This window comes from Neoarius graeffei, chromosome 8 (assembly GCF_027579695.1).
Source record: "Neoarius graeffei isolate fNeoGra1 chromosome 8, fNeoGra1.pri, whole genome shotgun sequence".
Taxonomy (NCBI): Eukaryota; Metazoa; Chordata; class Actinopteri; order Siluriformes; family Ariidae; genus Neoarius; species Neoarius graeffei.
In genome coordinates, this window is record NC_083576.1 from 44976931 (window position 1) to 44998259 (window position 21329).

At 45.0% G+C, this 21329-nt stretch overlaps 1 protein-coding gene across 5 annotated transcripts in view; it reads right to left on the bottom strand.

Annotated features, from left to right (window-relative positions):
- Window positions 1–19315: 19315 nt before the first annotated feature.
- The window catches only part of sh3tc2 (SH3 domain and tetratricopeptide repeats 2), a 30165-nt gene continuing 28151 nt past the window's right edge, over window positions 19316–21329 (bottom strand). For all 5 annotated transcript variants that reach the window (XM_060927672.1, XM_060927671.1, XM_060927670.1 and 2 more), the window contains one exon: window positions 19316–20007. In XM_060927672.1, coding sequence (XP_060783655.1) covers window positions 19471–20007 — 537 coding nt within the window. In that variant the 3' untranslated portion in view covers window positions 19316–19470. The remainder of the gene's footprint in view (window positions 20008–21329) is intronic.

Below are 21329 nucleotides of genomic sequence, written 5' to 3' on the forward strand. Positions count from 1 at the left end.
AATAGCACAATTTCTGAATATGTGCTTTTCTTTGGCAGGATATTGTGACAAATGCTAAACAAGCACGATGGAATCTGTCATGTATAGCCAAAAGAGAAGTTTTGACACTACTTCTGACTGGGATCTGTGTCTGTTCTGTCAGAGAAAAAACCTGAAAAAGGACACAAGAAAACTTGGAGACACTGGATTTGAACGAGTTCGTCAAGCTGCAGCGGAACGCAAAAAGTACAACGACGTGGACAACTTCCACACCATAGAAAGGATTCAAAATAGTGATGTAGATGAAGAAACCGACATCCTTTATCACAAAGACTGTTATTCAACATTTACAAGCTCTGACAAAATAGCACGACTTAAAAAAAATATGAAAGCAGCCTCCCTTCAAGCAGTACATTTGAGGGGTGGTAATTATGTTTTTCCACATACAAAATTATTAAAAGCCTAATTCAAGTGGCATCCACCAAAAATGTGTTCATTAAGGGTCATATTAACCACCTAACATAGGTGCCACAAGCTAACATTCCGTCCTCCCTAAAGTGATTTCTAGGCCTCTTTTCAGATTTTGCCACTAGTCTAATTTCAACATTTTGTGAGATATCGCAAATCCCTTTGGACATCACACATACCAAATATGGCATGAATCCAACCCCCCCAGGAGGAGTACATTAAAATGTAACATGTGACAAAACATACAAAACCAAAAATATCTCACTTCCTGTTGAGTATGGCTAATGCAATGTATACTGCAATTTTGTTAGTCTAGGGGCACTCCACCCTGCGACCCTGTAGAACAGGATAAGCGGCTACAGATAATGGAGGGATGGATAGGGGCACTCCACACACCTACCAAATTTGACACAGATAGGTGAAACTACATACTAGAGAGGAGTCTCAATGACATATGGGCGTGCTATGGAGTTCCTCAGACACACCTGGGGTTAAGCCCCTATTGTTGAGTAGCGGTGCACAGGACTGACCTGTAGACCAAATTTCAGGAGTTTTTGCCCATGGGAACCACCTCCAAAATGGCAAAGTGTTGAGGAAAAAGAAAAAGAAATATAGCCTCTAGCATCAATAAAGGGCCCTTGCACTCAAGGCCAAGCCTCTATCCCTGAGTCGCAGTGGCCAGGACTGATGTGTGTACCAAATTTCATGAGTCAGAGTTTTTCGGCAATGGAATCATTACTATCCAGGTCCAAATGGTGGCACTACATGAGAGGCTCACTTTGGGCATGGGGACATCATCAGAACCCTGATGTCCTATAACCTGTGAAGTTTTAGCTACATCAGGCAATGCATAGTGAATTTATGACACACTTCTGTTTGCATGACGAAACATACAAATTTATTGGTTCGCCTTTTCAGCATCATGCAAGATATCAAAAGAAAGCAATGTGCATTTTAGTTTTGTTCATCTTGGGGCACCCCACACACCTACCAATTTTGACATGGATAGGTGAAACCATATACTGGGCAAAAGTCTCAATGACATATGAGGGCACTATGGAGTCCCCCAGACACACCTGGGGTCAAGCCCCTTTGGCTAAGTAGCAGTGCAGATGAGTCACGTGTATACCAAATTTCATCTCATCTCATCTCATCTCATTATCTCTAGCCGCTTTATCCTTCTACAGGGTCGCAGGCAAGCTGGAGCCTATCCCAGCTGACTACGGGCGAAAGGCGGGGTACACCCTGGACAAGTCGCCAGGTCATCACAGGGCTGACACATAGACACAGACAACCATTCACACTCACACCTATGGTCAATTTAGAGTCACCAGTTAACCTAACCTGCATGTCTTTGGACTGTGGGGGAAACCGGAGCACCCAGAGGAAACCCACACGGACACGGGGAGAACATGCAAACTCCGCACAGAAAGACCCTCGCCGGCCCCGGGGCTCGAACCCAGGACCTTCTTGCTGTGAGGCGACAGCGCTAACCACTACACCACCGTGCCGCCCACCAAATTTCATGAGTTTTCAAATATGTACAAGGTCTCAAATCTGTATTTTTGTACTAGGTGGTGCTATGGAGTTAATAAAGCCCACCTAGACTAATTTACCATATCACCTAAAATTGTATCAGAGGACAAATGTATGTGCAAAATTTCATGAGTTTTTAGCCATCGTAAGCCCCTCAAAACAGCATGGGAAAATTTCAAAATCCCACATTCGATCCATCATGGCTGACTTCCTGTCGGGCGGAGTCAATTACAACTAAGTAAACTTTGTCCTGGATCACAAGATTATCAACCACACCAAATCTCGTGCTGATCTGAGCAACTTCATCTCAACCATAGCTTGTTCTCAGGGGCTCTATAGAACTCCAGGACCACGCCCAGTCCCTTGCTCAGTTTAACATTGTAATTTTACGCACATTTGATCAGTGTGCCAAAATTCCTGAGTTTTCAAGCATCGCAAGTGCCTCAAAAATGAGTTCTTCCATGGAGAAATAAATAAATATAGCTGCAAGTGGTGATGAGAGGCCCTCGCACCTCCATGACCTGTCACATTTGCTCATCAAACAATGCACATGCATCTGAGATGTGATAAAAAAGCCTGGGTATCTAATGTATGTACTCCTGGTGATTAATTTTTTGGCAATGGGGTCATTACTGTCCATGTCCACGTGGTGGCACTATACCAGAGAGTCACTTTGTGCATGTGCATATCATCAGAAACATTATATCCTATAACCTGTGAAGTTTGAGCTGTATCAGACAATGCATGGTGAATTTATGACACATTTCCTTTTTGCGTTGTGTAACAAATTTATTGTTTCGCTATTTCAACATCTTGCAAGATATCACAAATCCCTTCACAACTCAAAGTCAGCAACATCTTGACATCATGTACACCAAATATAGCATGAACACACCAAACCGCCATGGAGGAGTATGTCAAAATGTAACAGATGTCAAAATGCACAAATCCAAAAATAACTCACTTCCTGTTGAGAATGGCTAATAGAATGAATCCTGCAATTTTGCTCATCTTGGGGCACCCCATGCACCTACCAAATTTGACATGGATAGATGAAACTATATATCAGGCAGAAGTCTCAATGTCATTTGGGGGCGCGATGGAGTCCCCTAGACAGTGGCCAGGACTGATGTGTGTACCAAATTCCAAGAGTCAGAGTTTTTGGGCAATGGAATAATTACTGTCCAGTTCCATGTGGTGGCTCTATTCCAGAGGGTCAAATTGGGAATGTGGATGTCACCAAACCATTACATCCTATAATCTGTGAAGTTTTAGCCGTATCAGTCAATGTACAGTAAATTTATGACACACTTCCTGTTTGCGTGGCATAACATATAAATTAATTTTTTTTGCCATTTCAAGAGCTTGCTAGTTGTCCCAAATCCCTTCGCAATTCAAAGTCATTTTCATTTTTCATTTCATTTTCCATTTATTATACAGGAAAGTATTAAAAGTAACAGTGCAGTTACAGTTAAGACAGACCTGACTCAGTTTAACAAACTGGTTTACAGCAGGTTCCTGTTCTGCAGAACACAAAACATAAAACAGTCATAACAAAAGCAGGACATTAACATGAACTAAACACAAATGACTTAGACAACAATAGACATTACATACATTACATAGACTGTTACATGCAACAATCAATGAGTACAGGTATAACTGTTATAGAGATACAATCTGTATGCCTTTTTGAAGGTTGCAATAGATTGTAATACTCTAATATGATAAGGAATGACATTCCAAACTTTGGTAAAAGTGTAAAAAAAAAAAGAAGGACTTCTGACCGTAACGATTTCTAAAAGAAGGAATTGGTATAAGTGCTTGTGAAGCTGATCTGGTACAGGGCACTTGTCTCACATTGTGTATTGGGAGAAGTGCAGTAAATGTAGGTGACGTGCTATTTAATATCTGAAAATAAAGAGCAATGGCATAACTGTTAATGAAATTCTCAAAAGTCAGGGCATTGGTATGTGTAACATCTCAACCTCTGCACCTGTGAGTGCAATGCAGTGATGAGACCACTTAGGTAAATTGCTGTGGATCTTAAGTGCACGATAATATAAACGTACAATTGGTGCAGTAATTTCCTTAGTAGTAAGTGACCATATTGAAAGACCATAAGAAATTATTGAAAACAAAATTGCATGTAAATACGTTTCAGAAACAGAAGATGACAAATATGGCCTTATCTTGTTAAATACATATAATTTCTGGTTAAACTTATTTGTTAATTTAGAGATGTGGTCACGATAAGTAAGGTGTGAGTCAAGTAACAGACCAAGATATTTGTAGGTCTTTGTGATGACCAGATCTTGGTTTGCAAAGGTGATGGGAGCAGTAAAAGATAACCTTTTTCTAGAGGTGTGGAAGTACATGCATTCAGTTCTCTTTACATTAACAGTTAGATGGTTCCTCCCCAACCAGTTATGTAAGAGCTGAAGGTCAGATGATAGTTTGGTATTTATGACCTCAGGATTTGAGTCAGAGAGAAACATAACTGTATCATCATTGTACAGTAGGCATTTTGAATAATTACATACTTGAGGTAAGTCATTTATATATAAAAGAAAAAGCAGTGGTCCAAGAATACTCCCTTGTGGCACACCCATATCACAAGCTGAAGGTTGAGATGTTACACAATTAATTTTAACAGCTTGTGACCGGTTTTTCAAGTAGGATGAAAACATTTCGATTACAGCAGAAGACAAATGAAAAGAGAGGTTTTTTTAGCAAAATTTCATGATTCACAGTATCAAAAGCTTTACGAAAATCAATAAAAATAGCTCCAGTGATATGGCCTTTGTTAAGAGAGTCACATATTTGTTCAGTGAAGAACAGTAAAGCCAATGTAGTTGACCGATTGGCACAAAATCCATATTGACAATCACTAAGCCAGTTGCCTGTTTCAAGATAGGAGCTTAACTGATTATATAGGGCTTTTTCAAGCAGCTTGGACATAGCAGGAAGTATTGCTATTGGTCTGTAGTTTGAAACAAGAGTGGGGTCATCAGATTTGAAAATGGGAGTAATTTGTGCTATTTAAGTCAGCAAGATCTTGACATCACATGTACCAAATATGGCATGAATCCAACAAAACGCCTTGGAGGAGTCCGTCAAAATGAAACGTGTCAAAACGCGGAAAAAAAACCCATCAGTTCCTGTTCAGTATGGGTAATGCAATGTATACTGAAATTTTATTCGTCTTGGGGCACACCACACACCTACAAAATTTGACACAGGTAGGTGAAACTCTATATCGGGCAGAAGTCTCAATGACATGTGGGGGCGCTATGCAGTCTCACAGACACCGCCGGGGCCACGGCTCTATCCCTGAGTAGCAGTGGCCAGGACTGATGTGTGTACCAAATTTCATGAGTCAGAGTTTTTAGGCAATGGAATCATTACTCTCCAGTTCCATATGGTGGCGCAATACCAGAGGCTCAAATTGGGAATGTGGATGTCATCAAAATCATAATATCCTATAACCTGTGAAGTTTTAGCCATATGAGGCAATGCACGGTGAATTTATGACACACTTCCTGTTTGCGTGACATAGCATAGACATTTATTTTTAATGATATTATATAATGCACAAAACCAAAAATATCTCAGTTCCTGTTGAGTATGAATGATGCAATGTATATTGCAATTTTGTTCGTCTAGGGGCACTCCACACACCTACCCGTACCAAATTTGACATGGATAGGTGAAATTACAGTGGGGCAAAAAAGTATTTAGTCAGTCACCAATTGTGCAAGTTCTCCCACTTAAAAAGATGAGAGAGGCCTGTAATTTTCATCATAGGTATACCTCAACTATGATAGACAAAATGAGAAAAAAATCCAGAAAATCACATTGTCTGATTTTTAAAGAATTTATTTGCAAATTATGGTGGAAAATAAGTATTTGGTCAATAACAAAAGTTCATCTCAATACTTTGTTATATACCCTTTGTTGGCAATGACAGAGGTCAAACATTTTCTGTAAGTCTTCACAAGGTTTTCACACACTGCTGCTGGTATTTTGGCCCATTCCTCCATGCAGATCTCCTCTAGAGCAGTGATGTTTTGGGGCTGTCGCTGGGCAACACGGACTTTCATCTCCCTCCAAAGATTTTCTATGGGGTTGAGATCTGGAGACTGGCTAGGCCACTCCAGGACCTTGAAATGCTTCTTACGAAGCCACTCCTTCGTTGCCTGGGAGGTGTGTTTGGGATCATTGTCATGCTGAAAGACCCAGCCACGTTTCATCTTCAATGCCCTTGCTGATGGAAGGAGGTTTTCACTCAAACTCTCACGATACATGGCCCCATTCATTCTTTCCTTTACACGGATCAGTCGTCCTGGTCCCTTTGCAGAAAAACAGCCCCAAAGCATGATGTTTCCACCCCCATGCTTCACAGTAGGTATGGTGTTCTTTGGATGCAACTCAGCATTCTTTCTCCTCCAAACATGACAAGTTGAGTTTTTACCAAAAAGGTCTATTTTGGTTTCACCTGACCATATGACATTCTCCCAATCCTCTTCTGGATCATCCAAATGCTCTCTAGCAAACTTCAGATGGGCCTGGACATGTACTGGCTTAAGCAGGGGGACACGTCTGGCACTGCAGGATTTGAGTCCCTGGCGGCGTAGTGTGTTACTGATGGTAGCCTTTGTTACTTTGGTCCCAGCTCTCTGCAGGTCATTCACAAGGTCCCCCTGTGTGGTTCTGGGATTTTTGCTCACTGTTCTTGTGATCATTTTGACCCCACGGGGTGAGATCTTGCATGGACCCCCAGATCGAGGGAGATTATCAGTGGTCTTGTATGTCTTCCATTTTCTAATAATTGCTCCCACAGTTGATTTCTTCACACCAAGCTGCTTACCTATTGCAGATTCAGTCTTCCCAGCCTGGTGCAGGTCTACAATTTTGTTTCTGGTGTCCTTTGACAGCTCTTTGGTCTTGGCCATAGTGGAGTTTGGAATGTGACTGTTTGAGGTTGTGGACAGGTGTCTTTTACACGAGTTCAAACAAGTGCCATTAATACAGGTAACGAGTGGAGGACAGAGGAGCCTCTTAAAGAAGTTGTTACAGGTCTGTGAGAGCCAGAAATCTTGCTTGTTTGTAGGTGACCAAATACTTATTTTACCGAGGAATTTACCAATTAATTCATTAAAAATCCTACAATGTGATTTCCTGGATTCTTTCCCCCATTCTGTCTCTCATAGTTGAAGTGTACCTATGATGAAAATTACAGGCCTCTCACATCTTTTTAAGTGGGAGAACTTGCACAATTGGTGGCTGACTAAATACTTTTTTACCCCACTGTATATACTGGGAAGGTGTCTCAATGACATATGGGGGTGCAACGAAGTCGCCCGGAGACACCTGGGGTCAAGCCCCTATCACTGAATAGCAGCGCGCATGACTCATGTGTGTACCAAATTTCATGAGTTTTCACCCATGGGAGCCACCTCCAAAATGGCAAAGTGTTGAAGAAAAAGAGCAATAATAATAATAATAATAATAATAATAATCCTTATGAATACAATAGGGCCTTGCACCACCGTATGATCCAAATGGTGGTGCTATACCAGAGGGTCAAATTGGGCATGTGGATATCATCAGAACCATCATTTCCTATAACCTGTGAATTTTTAGCCATATCAGGCAATGCATGGTGAATTTATGACATGCTTCCTGTTCGTGTGGCATGACATAAATTTATTGGTTCACCATTTCAGCATCTTGCAAGATATCGCAAATCCATTTGCAACTTAAAATTAGCAACATCTTGACATCACATATACCAAATATGGCATGAATCCAACAAACCACCTGAGAAGAGTACATCAATATGTAACAGGGGTTTTTGGCAATGGAGTCATTCCTGATATGGAATACTATAGACACATTGTATAATACAGACACATCTGGCATCAAGCCCCTATCGCTGAGTAGTGGTGCGCATGACTGACGTGTGTACCAAATTTCATGAGTTTTTGAATATTTCCAGGGTGTCAAATCTATATTTTTGAACTAGGTGGCACTATGGAGTTATTGAAGCCCACCTAGACTGATTTCCCATTGCAACTCAAATTATATCAGAGGACAAATATAGCTGCAAAGTTTCATGAGTTTTTGGCCATTGTAAGCCCCTCAAAGCAGCATGGGAAAATGTAATAATCCCACATTCCATCCAGCATGGCTGACTTCCTGTTGGGTGGACTCAAATACATCCAAGTGAACTTTGTCCTGTATCACATGAGTATTGACCACACCAAATCTTGTGACGATCCGAGCAACTTCATCTCAACCATAGCTTGTTCTGTCCATGTCCACATGGTGGCGCTATACCAGAGGTTGTCTTTCACATGTGGATATCTTAAGAACCATGACATGCTATGAACATTGAAATTTGAGCCGTATTAGGCAATGCATGGTGAATTTATGACTCACTGCCTGTTTGGGTGACGTACATCTTGTGACACTTTGCAAATCCCTTTGCAGTTTAAGATCAGCAACATCCTGACATAACGTGTTCCAAATATGGCATACATCCAACAAACTGCCTCGGAGGAGTTTGTTAAAATGTAACGTGTCAAAACGTACAAAACCAAAAATATCTCACTTCCTATCTCACATATATTGCAATGTATAGGCAATTTTGTTCAGCTCGGGGCACTCCACACACCTACCAAATTTGACACAGATAGGTGAAACTATATACCCGGCAGGAGTCTTAATGACATATGGGGGCGCTATGGAGTCCCCTGGACACACCTGGGGTCAAGCCCCTATGGCCCAGTTTTGGTGCACGTGCCTGACGTGTGCACCAAATTTCATGAGTTTTCGAATATTTCCAAGGTGTCAAATCTGTATTTTTGAACTAGGTGGCACTATGGAGTTATTGAAGCCCACCTAGACTGATTTACCATATCAACTCAAATTATATCAGAGGACAAATATATGTGCAAAGTTTCATGAGTTTTTAGCCATCATAAGCCCCTCAAAACAGCGTGGGAAAATTTCAAAACCCACATTCCATCCAACATGGCTGACTTCCTGTTGGGCGGAGTCAAATACAACCAAGTGAGCTTTGTCCTGTATCAGGAGTATCAACCACACCAAATCTCGTGCCGATCCGAGCAACTTCATCTCAACCATAGCTTGTTCTGTCCATGTCCACATGGTGACACTATACCAGAGGGTGTCTTTGGGCATATGGATATCTTCAGAAAAATGACATCCTATAAACTCTGAAGTTTGAGCTGTATCAGGCAATGCGTGGTGAATTTATGACTCACTTCCTGTTTGCATAGCATAACATATAAATTTATTGGTTCACCATTTCAACATCTTGTGACATATCGCAAATCCCTTCACAGTTTAACATCAGGCGGCACGGTGGTGTAGTGGTTAGCGCTGTCGCCTCACAGCAAGAAGGTCCTGGGTTCGAGCCCCGGGGCCGGCGAGGGCCTTTCTGTGTGGAGTTTGCATGTTCTCCCCGTGTCCGCGTGGGTTTCCTCCGGGTGCTCCGGTTTCCCCCACAGTTCAAAGACATGCAGGTTAGGTGAACTGGTGACTCTAAATTGACCATAGGTGTGAATGTGAGTGTGAATGGTTGTCTGTGTCTATGTGTCAGCCCTGTGATGACCTGGCAACTTGTCCAGGGTGTACCCCGCCTTTCGCCCATAGTCAGCTGGGATAGGCTCCAGCTTGCCTGCGACCCTGTAGAAGGATAAAGCGGCTAGAGATAATGAGATGAGATGAGATGAGTTTAACATCAGCAACATCTTGACATGACGTATTCCAAATATGGCATAGATCCAACAAACTGCCTAGGAGGAGTTTGTTAAAACGTAACGTGTCAAAACGCACAAAACCCAAAATATCTCACTTCCTGTTGAGTATGGCTGATGCAATGTATCAGCAAGTTTATTCTTCTCGGCGTACTCCACACACCTACCAAAGATCGAACTATAGAGCTCCGGGACCACGCCCAGTTCCTTGCTCAATGTAACTTTGTGATTTTACGCACATTTGATCAGTGTGCCAAAATTTGTGAGTTTTCAAGCATCGCAAGTGCCTCAAAAATGAGTTTTTGCATGGAGAAAAAATAATAACAATAATAAAAATAATCATAATAATAAGAAAAACATGACAAAATCAATAGGGCTTTGCACTTACGGTGCCGGCCATAGGCCTGCACCTCAGTGCTTGGGCCCAAATAATAAGAAAAAACAGGCCTTAAACAATAGGGCTTTGCACCTACGGTGCTTGGGCCATAATAATAATAAGAAGGAAAACAAGATGAAAACAAAAGGGCTTTGCAACTACTGCAGCTTGGCGCTCAGGCCCTAATAATAATAAGAAGAAGAATCTGAGCAGAAACAACAGGGCCTTGCACCTCCAGTTCAGTGGCCTCTGGTGGACACCAGAGGCCTTGCACCTCCACTGCTCGGGCCCTCATCTCATCTCATCTCATTATACCTAGCCGCTTTATCCTGTTCTACAGGGTCGCAGGCAAGCTGGAGCCTATCCCAGCTGACTACGGGCGAAAGGCGGGGTACACCCTGGACAAGTTGCCAGGTCATCACAGGGCTGACACATAGACACAACCATTCACACCTACGGTCAATTTAGAGTCACCAGTTAACCTAACCTGCATGTCTTTGGACTGTGGGGGAAACCGGAGCACCCGGAGGAAACCCACACGGACACGGGGACAACATGCAAACTCTACATAGAAAGGCCCTCGCTGGCCACGGGGCTCGAACCCGGACCTTCTTGCTGTGAGGCAACAGCGCTAACCACTACACCACTGTGTCACCCCTGCTCGGGCCCTAATAATAATAATAATAATAATATAAAGAATCTGAGTGAAAACAAAAGGGCCTTGCACCTTCGGTGCAGCCGCCTCTGGTAGACAACAGAGGCCTTGTACCTCCAGTGCTCGAGCCCTAATAACAAAAAAAATCTGAGTGAAATAAAAGGGCCTTGCACCTCCAGAGCTTGGGCCCTAAATAAGAGGAAAAAATCTTCATGAATACAACCCCAATTCCAAAAAAGTTGGGACAAAGTACAAATTGTAAATAAAAACGGAATGCAATGATGTGGAAGTTTCAAAATTCCATATTTTATTCAGAATAGAACATAGATGACATATCAAATGTTTAAACTGAGAAAATGTATAATTTAAAGAGAAAAATTAGGTGATTTTAAATTTCATAACAACAACACATCTCAAAAAAGTTGGGACAACGCCATGTTTACCACTGTGAGACATCCCCTTTTCTCTTTACAACAGTCTGTAAACGTCTGGGGACTGAGGAGACAAGTTGCTCAAGTTTAGGGATAGGAATGTTAACCCATTCTTGTCTAATGTAGGATTCTTGTTGCTCAACTGTCTTAGGTCTTTTTTGTCGTATCTTCCGTTTTATGATGCGCCAAATGTTTTCTATGGGTGAAAGATCTGGACTGCAGGCTGGCCAGTTCAGTACCCGGACCCTTCTTCTACGCAGCCATGATGCTGTAATTGATGCAGTACGTGGTTTGGCATTGTCATGTTGGAAAATGCAAGGTCTTCCCTGAAAGAGACGTCGTCTGGATGGGAGCATATGTTGCTCTAGAACCTGGATATACCTTTCAGCATTGATGGTGTCTTTCCAGATGTGTAAGCTGCCCATGCCACACGCACTAATGCAACCCCATACCATCAGAGATGCAGGCTTCTGAAGTGAGCGCTGATAACAACTCGGGTCGTCCTTCTCCTCTTTAGTCTGAATGACACGGCGTCCCTTATTTCCATAAAGAACTTCAAATTTTGATTCGTCTGACCACAGAACAGTTTTCCACTTTGCCACAGTCCATTTTAAATGAGCCTTGGCCCAGAGAAGACGTCTGCGCTTCTGGATCATGTTTAGATACGGCTTCTTCTTTGAACTATAGAGTTTTAGCTGGCAACAGTGGATGGCACGGTGAATTGTGTTCACAGATAATGTTCTCTGGAAATATTCCTGAGCCCATTTTGTGATTTCCAATACAGAAGCATGCCTGTATGTGATGCAGTGCCATCTAAGGGCCCGAAGATCACAGGCACCCAGTATGATTTTCTGGCCTTGACCCTTACGCACAGAGATTCTTCCAGATTCTCTGAATCTTTTGATGATATTATGCACTATAGATGATGATATGTTCAAACTCTTTGCAATTTTACACTGTTGAACTCCTTTCTGATATTGCTCCACTATTTGTCTGCGCAGAATTAGGAGGATTGGTGATCCTCTTCCCATCTTTACTTCTGAGAGCCGCTGCCACTCCAAGATGCTCTTTTTATACCCAGTCATGTTAATGACTGTGGCAGCGGGGGCGTGGTCAAGCGCCGGTCTGTGACAGGAGGGCGGAGTCAGGGAAGGTAAGTGGCAGAATCACTACACCTGAGAGCAATTAACCTGTTTGTGTGTCTTCCCAGTGACCGCGCCCTATATAAGGAGGGAGAACGAGAGTGGAGGAGAGCTCTTCCTGACCCAGACATGGAGAGTGTGTGTCTGAAAAGTCCACATTGATTGTTAGAATGAAAAGTGTAGAAATAAAAACATTCTGTCAAACCTTATCTCTGTCCTGCTGTCCTCTGTGCTCCCCCCACCAACTCCGAACTGCCACAGTGGTGCCGAAACCCGGGACCTCTCGCACAGCAGCCTCACAGCCCCATGGAGTCCTCCCCGTTCGCTGAACTGGTCCATGCCCTCGCCACGGCCCAGCAAAGCCAGCACCAGGTGCTACTCATCCTCCGAAAGGAGCAAGAACAGTGGTTCGAGGCCCTGGTGTTGGCCCAACAAGAAGATCGACAGGCGTTCCGGCACCTCCTCGCGTCAGCGGGGTCCACCAGCGCTCCTACCGCGGGCCCGTCTCCCCTCACCGTCACCAAGATGGGCCCGCAGGATGACCCCGAGGCGTTCATCACGCTCTTCGAGCAAGTCGCCGAAGCCTCGGGGTGGCCGATGGAGCAGCACGTGGCGCGCCTCCTCCCCCTGCTCATGGGAGAGGCACAGCTGGCCACGCTACAGCTCCCCGCCGACCGCCGGCTGGCCTGCGCGGACCTCCGCCGGGCCGTCCTCCAGCGCGTGGGGCGCACCTCAGAACAGCAGCGCCAGCGCTTCCGCGCGCTGCGCTTGGAGGAATTCGGCCGGCCGTTCGCGTTTAGCCAGCAGCTCCGGGACGCCTGCTGGCAGTGGCTGAGGGCCAACAACCGCGATGCCAAGGGAATCATTGACCAGGTGGTGCTGGAAGAGTTCGTCGCTCGCTTGCCAGCAGGAACTGCGGAGTGGGTCCGGTGCCACCACCCGGCGTCGCTGGATCAGGCAGTCGAGCTGGCGGAGGACCATTTGGCGGCTGTCCCGGTGGCAGGACAGCAGATGGCATCTTCTCTTCTCTCCTCTTCTCTCTCTCTCTCTCTCTCTCTCTCTCTCCCTCCTCCTGTGTCCCGTCCTCGCCCCATTCCCCCACCGCGGAGGCGGGGGCTGGCACCACCCCAGCCGGCCTGCTGCCCCCGCGGTGCCCTCCCATTTCTCCCTTCTGTGTCTGTCTCTCCCCCACCTCAGGTGAGTGAGCCCCAGATCACCGGTGCAGAGGGAAAGCCCGGGCCGGTTTGCTGGCGCTGCGGGGAGCCGGGCCACCTTCAACAGCAGTGCACGGCAATGGAAGTGGGCGTGGTGGTTCGGATCCCCGACACACCAGAGGCCACCCTCGATCGGGCCGGAGCATATCGCATACCGGTGAGTATCCAAGGGGATACATATCAGGCGTTGGTGGATTCTGGTTGTAACCAGACCTCAATTCACCAAAGCCTGGTGCAAAACGAGGCATTGGGGGGAGCACAGGGGGTGAAGGTGTTGTGTGTGCACGGGGATGTTCACCGCTACCCTTTGGTGTCGGTCCACATTATTTTCAGAGGGGAAAAATTTATAGTGAAGGTGGCGGTTAATCCTCGCCTTACCCACTCTTTAATTTTGGGGACTGATTGGCCGGGATTTCGGGGTTTAATGACACGCCTAGCAAAGAGTGGGTCCTGCCATTTGACAGGGGGAGGTCCCGGTGTCGCTTTGGCGGGAGCAGCTGTCACAGAGCCGTCTGCGTCATCTCTGCGTCAGAGTGAGGAGCCGCCGACTCCTCCTCTCTCTATTGGGGAATCCCTTGGGGATTTCCCATTAGAACAATCGCGAGACGAGACTCTGCGACATGCGTTTGACCAAGTGAGAGTAATCGATGGTCAAACGCTCCAGCCGAACGCCACCCCGTCCTTCCCCTACTTCGCAATTATGAAGGATAGGTTATACCGAGTGACGCAGGACATTCAAACTAAAGAGCAAGTCACGCAGCTTTTAATTCCGAAGAGCCGCCGGGAATTGGTATTCCAGGCGGCTCACTTTAATCCCATGGCTGGACACTTAGGGCAGGATAAAACACTAGCCCAAATAATGGCCTGATTCTATTGGCCGGGGATTCACGGCGATGTTCGTAGGTGGTGTACGGCATGCCGCGAATGCCAGTTAGTGAATCCAGCGGCCATTCCAAAAGCGCCTTTGCGCCCTCTTCCATTAATCGAGACCTCGTTTGAGAGAATTGGGATGGATCTCGTCAGGCCATTAGATTGGTCAGCACGAGGGTACCGCTTTATATTAGTTCTGGTGGACTATGCAACGCGATACCCGGAAGCAGTGCCTCTGCGCAATATCTCAGCACGCAGTATTGCAGAGGCGCTCTTCCGCGTCATCTCCCGAGTTGGAATCCCGAAAGAGATTCTGACTGATCAAGGCACTACGTTTATGTCACGGACACTGCGCGAACTGTATGGGTTATTGGGGATTAAGCTGATCCGCACCAGCATGTATCACCCACAAACGGACGGTTTAGTGGAACGGTTCAACCGCACCCTCAAAAATATTATTAAAAAATTCGTAAGTGAGGACACACGTAATTGGGATAAGTGGCTCGAGCCCTTGTTGTTCTCAGTGCGAGAGGTCCCCCAAGCCTCCACGGGGTTCTCCCTGTTCGAATTATTATATGGGCGTAAGCCGCGCGGCATCCTGGACGTGCTGCGGGAAAATTGGGAGGAGGGACCTTCACAAAGCAAAAATGAAATTCAATACGTTATGGACCTGCGCGCAAAACTTCACACGCTCACCCACCTAACTCAGGAGAATTTGCGGCAGGCCCAGGAATGGCAAGCCCGCCTGTACAACAAGGGTACGCACCTTAGAGAGTTCACTCCGGGAGATAAGGTACTCGTACTGTTGCCCACGTTGAGCTCCAAATTGATCGCCAAGTGGCAAGGACCCTTTGAGGTCACACGGCGTGTCGGGGACATTGACTATGAGGTGAGGCGAACGGACAGGGGTGGGGCGCTACAGATTTACCACCTCAATCTGCTTAAACTCTGGAACGAGGAGGTCCCCGTGGCATTGGTGTCGGTAGTTCCGGAGAAGGCGGAGCTGGGGCCGGAGGTTCAAAAAGGGGCATTGGCATCACGTACCTCTCCGGTCCCCTGTGAAGACCACCTCTCCCCGACCCAACTCACAGAGGTCGCCCAGTTGCAGACCGAGTTTTCGGATGTGTTCTTGCCCCTGCCCAGTCGCACTAACCTCATAGAGCACCACGTAGAGATGCCCCTGGGGGTGGTAGTGCGTAGCCGCCCTTACAGGCTACCCGAACACAAAAAAAAGGTGGTTCGGGAAGAACTTCAGACCATGCTCGAAATGGGCATCGTCGAGGAGTCCCACAGTGACTGGAGCAGCCCAGTGGTCTTGGTACCCAAGGCCGACGGGTCGGTCCGGTTCTGTGTGGACTATAGAAAAGTCAACGCGGTGTCTAAATTCGATGCGTACCCAATGCCTCGTATTGACGAGCTGCTCGATCGACTAGGCACGGCTCGCTTTTACTCGACACTGGATTTAATGAAGGGATATTGGCAGATCCCCTTGACTCCACTATCCCGAGAAAAAACGGCCTTTTCCACACCGTTTGGTTTACACCAATTCGTCACACTTCCATTTGGGCTGTTTGGGGCGCCCGCTATGTTTCAGCGGCTGATGGACCGGGTCCTCCGCCCCCACGCCACCTATGCGGCCGCCTATCTTGATGACATCATCATATATAGTAATGACTGGCTGAGGCACCTTGAACACCTAAGGGCCGTCCTTAGGTCGCTGAGGCGAGTGGGTCTCACAGCCAACCCAAAGAAGTGTGTGATTGGGCGGGTGGAAGTACGGTATCTGGGCTTCCACTTGGGCAACGGGCAGGTGCATCCCCAAATTAACAAGACTGCAGCAATTGCGGCCTGCCCAAGGCCCAAGACCAAAAAGGGGGTGAGACAGTTCCTGGGGCTGGCTGGCTATTATCGTAGGTTTATACCTAATTATTCGGACATCACCAGCCCACTGACTGATCTCACTAAAAAGGGGGCACCAGATCTGGTCCAGTGGATGGAGCAATGCCAGCGGGCTTTTTCTGAGGTAAAGGCTGGGGGGGGCCACTTTTACACTCCCCTGACTTTTCTCTCCCTTTTATGTTGCAGACCGATGCGTCGGACAGAGGGCTGGGGGCGGTTTTGTCCCAGGAGGTAGAGGGGGAGGACCGCCCTGTCCTGTACATTAGCAGGAAGCTGTCAGTGCGTGAGGGGCACTACAGCACTATCGAGAAAGAGTGTCTGGCGATCAAGTGGGCGGTCCTCGCCCTCCGCTACTACCTGCTGGGGCGCCCTTTCACCCTCTGTTCGGACCACGTGCCCCTCCAGTGGCTCCACCGCATGAAGGATGCCAACGCGCAGATCACCCATTGGTATCTGGCACTCCAACCCTTCAATTTTAAGGTGGTCCACAGGCCGGGGGTGCAGATGGTCATGGTGGACTTCCTCTCCCGTCAAGGGGGGGGGGAGTTGGCTGCAGGCCGGACGGCCGCCCGGCCTGAGTCGGGCGGTGGGGGTATGTGGCAGTGGGGGCGTGGTCAAGTGCCAGTCTGTGACAGGAGGGCGGAGTCAGGGAAGGTAAGTGGCAGAATCACTACACCTGAGAGCAATTAACCTGTTTGTGTGTCTTCCCAGTGACCGCGCCCTATATAAGGAGGGAGAGCGAGAGCGGAGGAGAGCTCTTCCTGACCCAGACGTGGAGAGTGTGTGTCTGAAAAGTCCACATTGATTGTTAGAATGAAAAGTGTAGAAATAAAAACATTCTGTCAAACCTTATCTCTGTCCTGCCGTCCTCTGTGCTCCCCCCACCAACTCCGAACTGCCACAATGACCTATTGCCTATTGACCTAATGAGTTGCAATTTGGTCCTCCAGCTGTTCCTTTTTTGTCCCTTTAACTTTTCCAGCCTCTTATTGCCCCAGTCCCAACTTTTTTGAGATGTGTTGCTGTCATGAAATTTAAAATGAGCCAATATTTTGCATGAAATTTCAAAATGTCTCACTTTCGACATTTGATATGTTGTCTATGTTCTATTGTGAATACAATATCAGTTTTTGAGATTTGTAAATTATTGCATTCCATTTTTATTTACAATTTGTACTTTGTCCCAACTTTTTTGGAATCGGGGTTGTACAATAGGGCCTTGCACCTCCATTGCAGCAGCCTTTGGTGGACACAGAGGCCTTGCACCTCTGCTGCTCAGGCCCTAAGAAGACTCGATACAGAAACAATCGGGCCTTGCACTTCTGGTGCTCGGGCCCTAATAATAATAATAATGATAATAATAATAATAACAAAAAATCTTAGTGAATACAAGAGGGCCTTGCACCTCCAATGCCGTGGCCTCTGGTGGACACCAGATGCCTTGCACATCCAGTGCTCAGCCCGAATAACAAAAAATCTGAGTGAATATAATAGAGCCTTGCAATAGGGTCTTGCGGTTTTTTGGATTCATGCCATATTTGGTATACATGATGTCAAGACTTTGCTGATTTTACATTGCGAAGGGATTTGCGATATCTTGCAAGATCTTGAAATGGCAAACCAATAAATGTATACACTACGCCATGCAAACAGGAAGTGTGTCATAAATTCACCATGCATTGCCTGATACAGCTCAGACTTCACAGTTTATAAGATATAATGGTTCTGATGATATCCACGTGCCCCAAATCACCCTCTGCTATAACACCACCATTTGGACATGGACAGTAATGTCTCCATTGTTGAAACGTTTTACATTTTGACGTACTCCTCCTAGGCAGTTTGTTTGATTCATGCCATATTTGGTATACATCATATCAAGATGTTGTTGATTTTAAATTGCAAAGGGATTTGTGATATCTCACAATATGTTGAAATTGCGAACCAATAAATTTATACATTATGCCACGCAAACAGGAAGTGTCATAAATTCACTATACATTGCCTGATATGGCTAAAACTTCACAGGTTATAGGATATTATGGTTCTGATGATATCCACATGCCCAAAGTGGCCCTCTGGTTTGGCACCACCATTTGGACATGGACAGTAATGACTCCATTGCGGATAAACTCAAACTTATGAAATTCGGTACACTGATCAGTCCTGGCCACCGCTACTCACAGATAAAGGCCAATGGTATACTGTATCTTGGGGACTCCATAGCACCCCCACATGTCACAGAGACTTCTGCCTGGCATATAGTTTCACTGATCTGTGCTAAATTTGGTAGTTGTGTGGGGTGCCCCAGGACAAAGAAAGTTGTAATGTACATTGTATTATCCATTCTCAATGAGAAGTGCGTCATTTTTGGTTTTGTACATTTTGACACATGTTACATTTTGATGTATTCCTCCTCTGCACTTTGTTGGATTCATGCCATATTTGGTATATGTGATGTCAAGATGTTGCTGATTTTTAATTGCAAAGGGATTTGCGATATTTTGCAAGATGTTGAAATGGCGAAACAATAAGTTAAGCCATGCAAATCGGAAATGTCTCATGAATTCACCATGCATTGCCTGATATGGCTCAAACTACTTTGTGCCTTTTTAGCATTTTTTATGCAGGCTGAATGAGTTTGATTTAATTAATGTGCTTGATAATGTCGATAAAAGTCTTTTAAAAGCCTTGAGGTAGCATAGGCGGCATCAGAAAATTTTGGGGGTCAGTAGCCTAAATTAGCACCCTCTTAAGTGTGCACATGACCCATATATGATCATTCCTATCAAGAAAAAATGAACACATTCATAATTTTTGGTGTGATAAAAATTAATATAAAATCATATGTCATAGATGTAAGAGAAAAAAATCATAAGAACTAAAATTAGAGATTGATGACTTTAATTTATCATTTTCAAACAAGTGATTCAAAAAGTAGAAAAAAAGGAAAAGCTTTTCATTTCATTTTAATAATTATATATAAAAAGTGACAGAAATATTTACACATATTATGATACAAGTGCTCAAGTACATGAACAAGATACATGAATTAAAATATTTAAATATTTCATTTCTGTAACAAAGTGCTTTGGGTGGTGGAGATGGGCTGATCAAAATTCTGTAGATAGTAAGCTAGAATCTGTGTGGCTGCTGTGGAGTCTTTGATTAATCTGACTTATTTCAGAATTTGTATGCTGTCCAGGCCCACAGTTAGTCCCTTCTATGCTGCAGGTGTCCATATCCTCTCTGCACATGTAATCAGCAGGAACAGCCTCTGTTTCAGCCTCCTTCTGAACAGTTATTGTATGGCTAGTGTCCATCATATTGGCGCTTACAGGGGTATCGTTCAAGTCTGAGCTCCTTGACCCATCACAGGAATGACTGATTGACTTTGCCTCAGCATACTCTGTTGCAACATGGTTCATATATTCGTCATCTGTGTCACTGGAGTCTGTGTGTCCTGCCAGCTCCCTCTTTAGGCTCCATGCGCTGTCCATATATCTCTGGCTCAGCCTCACATCAGGTAAGTAATTAGCATGGATCTCTGCCAGCTTCATGTAAATTATGTACCTGGCCTGAAGGCTCCCTCCATCTTCCAGAGCTGCTGCTAGGGCTAAGTGAAAATACCCCATGGCATCAAAAGCATCCTGTGGAGTAAGCAAGTAATTTTAATTTGTAAATGCATGGTACAGTAATACCATCCAAAATATGATGTGCACAAAATCAGTATCAGAATCAACATTATTTACAATGTCTTATAGTTTATACATGGAAAAAGTTGAAATACAGAAATATTGACACCCTTTAAGTGAATAAGTAAGAAAGATCAAATAAATTTCACACATCCATCCACTATCTTTACCATTTATCCAACAGATTTGCAGGAGAAGCTGGAACCAATTCCAGCTGACTTCAGGCAAGAGGCTGGGTACACCCTGGACAGGACGTCAATCTATAGCAGGACTAACACAGGCGAACAACTATTCACATATTTACACCAATGGGCAATTTAGAGTAGCTTGTTGATCTAATCCACATGTCTTCAGAGTGTGAGAGGAAACCAGTGTGCCCAGAGGGAACCCGCATAGGAATGGAAAAAAAAAAACCAACAACATACAAACTCTGCACAGAAAGGCCTCAGTCCACTGTGATGTTTGAACCCAGAAGCCTCTTGCTGTGAGACAACAGTGCTCACCACATAAATTTCACACGCAATGATTTAAAATTTCCACTTAAACGACTATTTACCTTTCTTCTACCAGATAGTATTCTCAAAATCCTCTTTTAAAAAAACCCACACTGTAAAAAAAAATAGTTGAGAATACTTGAAATTTCAAGGCAACCGTCTGCATTAAGAATTTTATGTTTTGCCAACGATGTGCCCATGATAATCCAAACTATGATAAAACTGTTATCTTTTTTAAGAATTCTTAATTAAGTCAATTTTCAATTCCTCATTCTGCCAACATAGATTTCTCTTTTTGCTGAACAGTGGCATTCACAGTAGTGCAAAAAGGCAATTGAGGTTATCACAATTTTTTTTTTAGATTTTTTTGGGGCTTTTTTCACCTCTATTTGGATAGGACAGTGTAGAGACAGGAAATGAGCGGGAGAGAGAGAGACGGGGAGGGATCGGGAAATGACTTCGGGTCGGAACCGAACCCAGGTCCCCGGATTTATGGTATGGCGCCTTATCCACGACGCCCCCGAGGTTATCACAATTTATCATTAAACTATACATGCCTTTTTTCATTTTCCTACACAATTACAAAACTTCAATATTGAAATAAAGTTTTTAAAACCCACGTTGTGGGTGTGGCTCAGGTGGATAAGGTGCCATACCATAAATCCGGGGACCCGGGTTCGATTCCGACCCGAGGTCATTTCCCGATCCCTCCCCATCCCTCTCTCCCGCTCATTTCCTGTCTCTACACTGTCCTATCCAAATAAAGGTGAAAAAAGCCCCCCC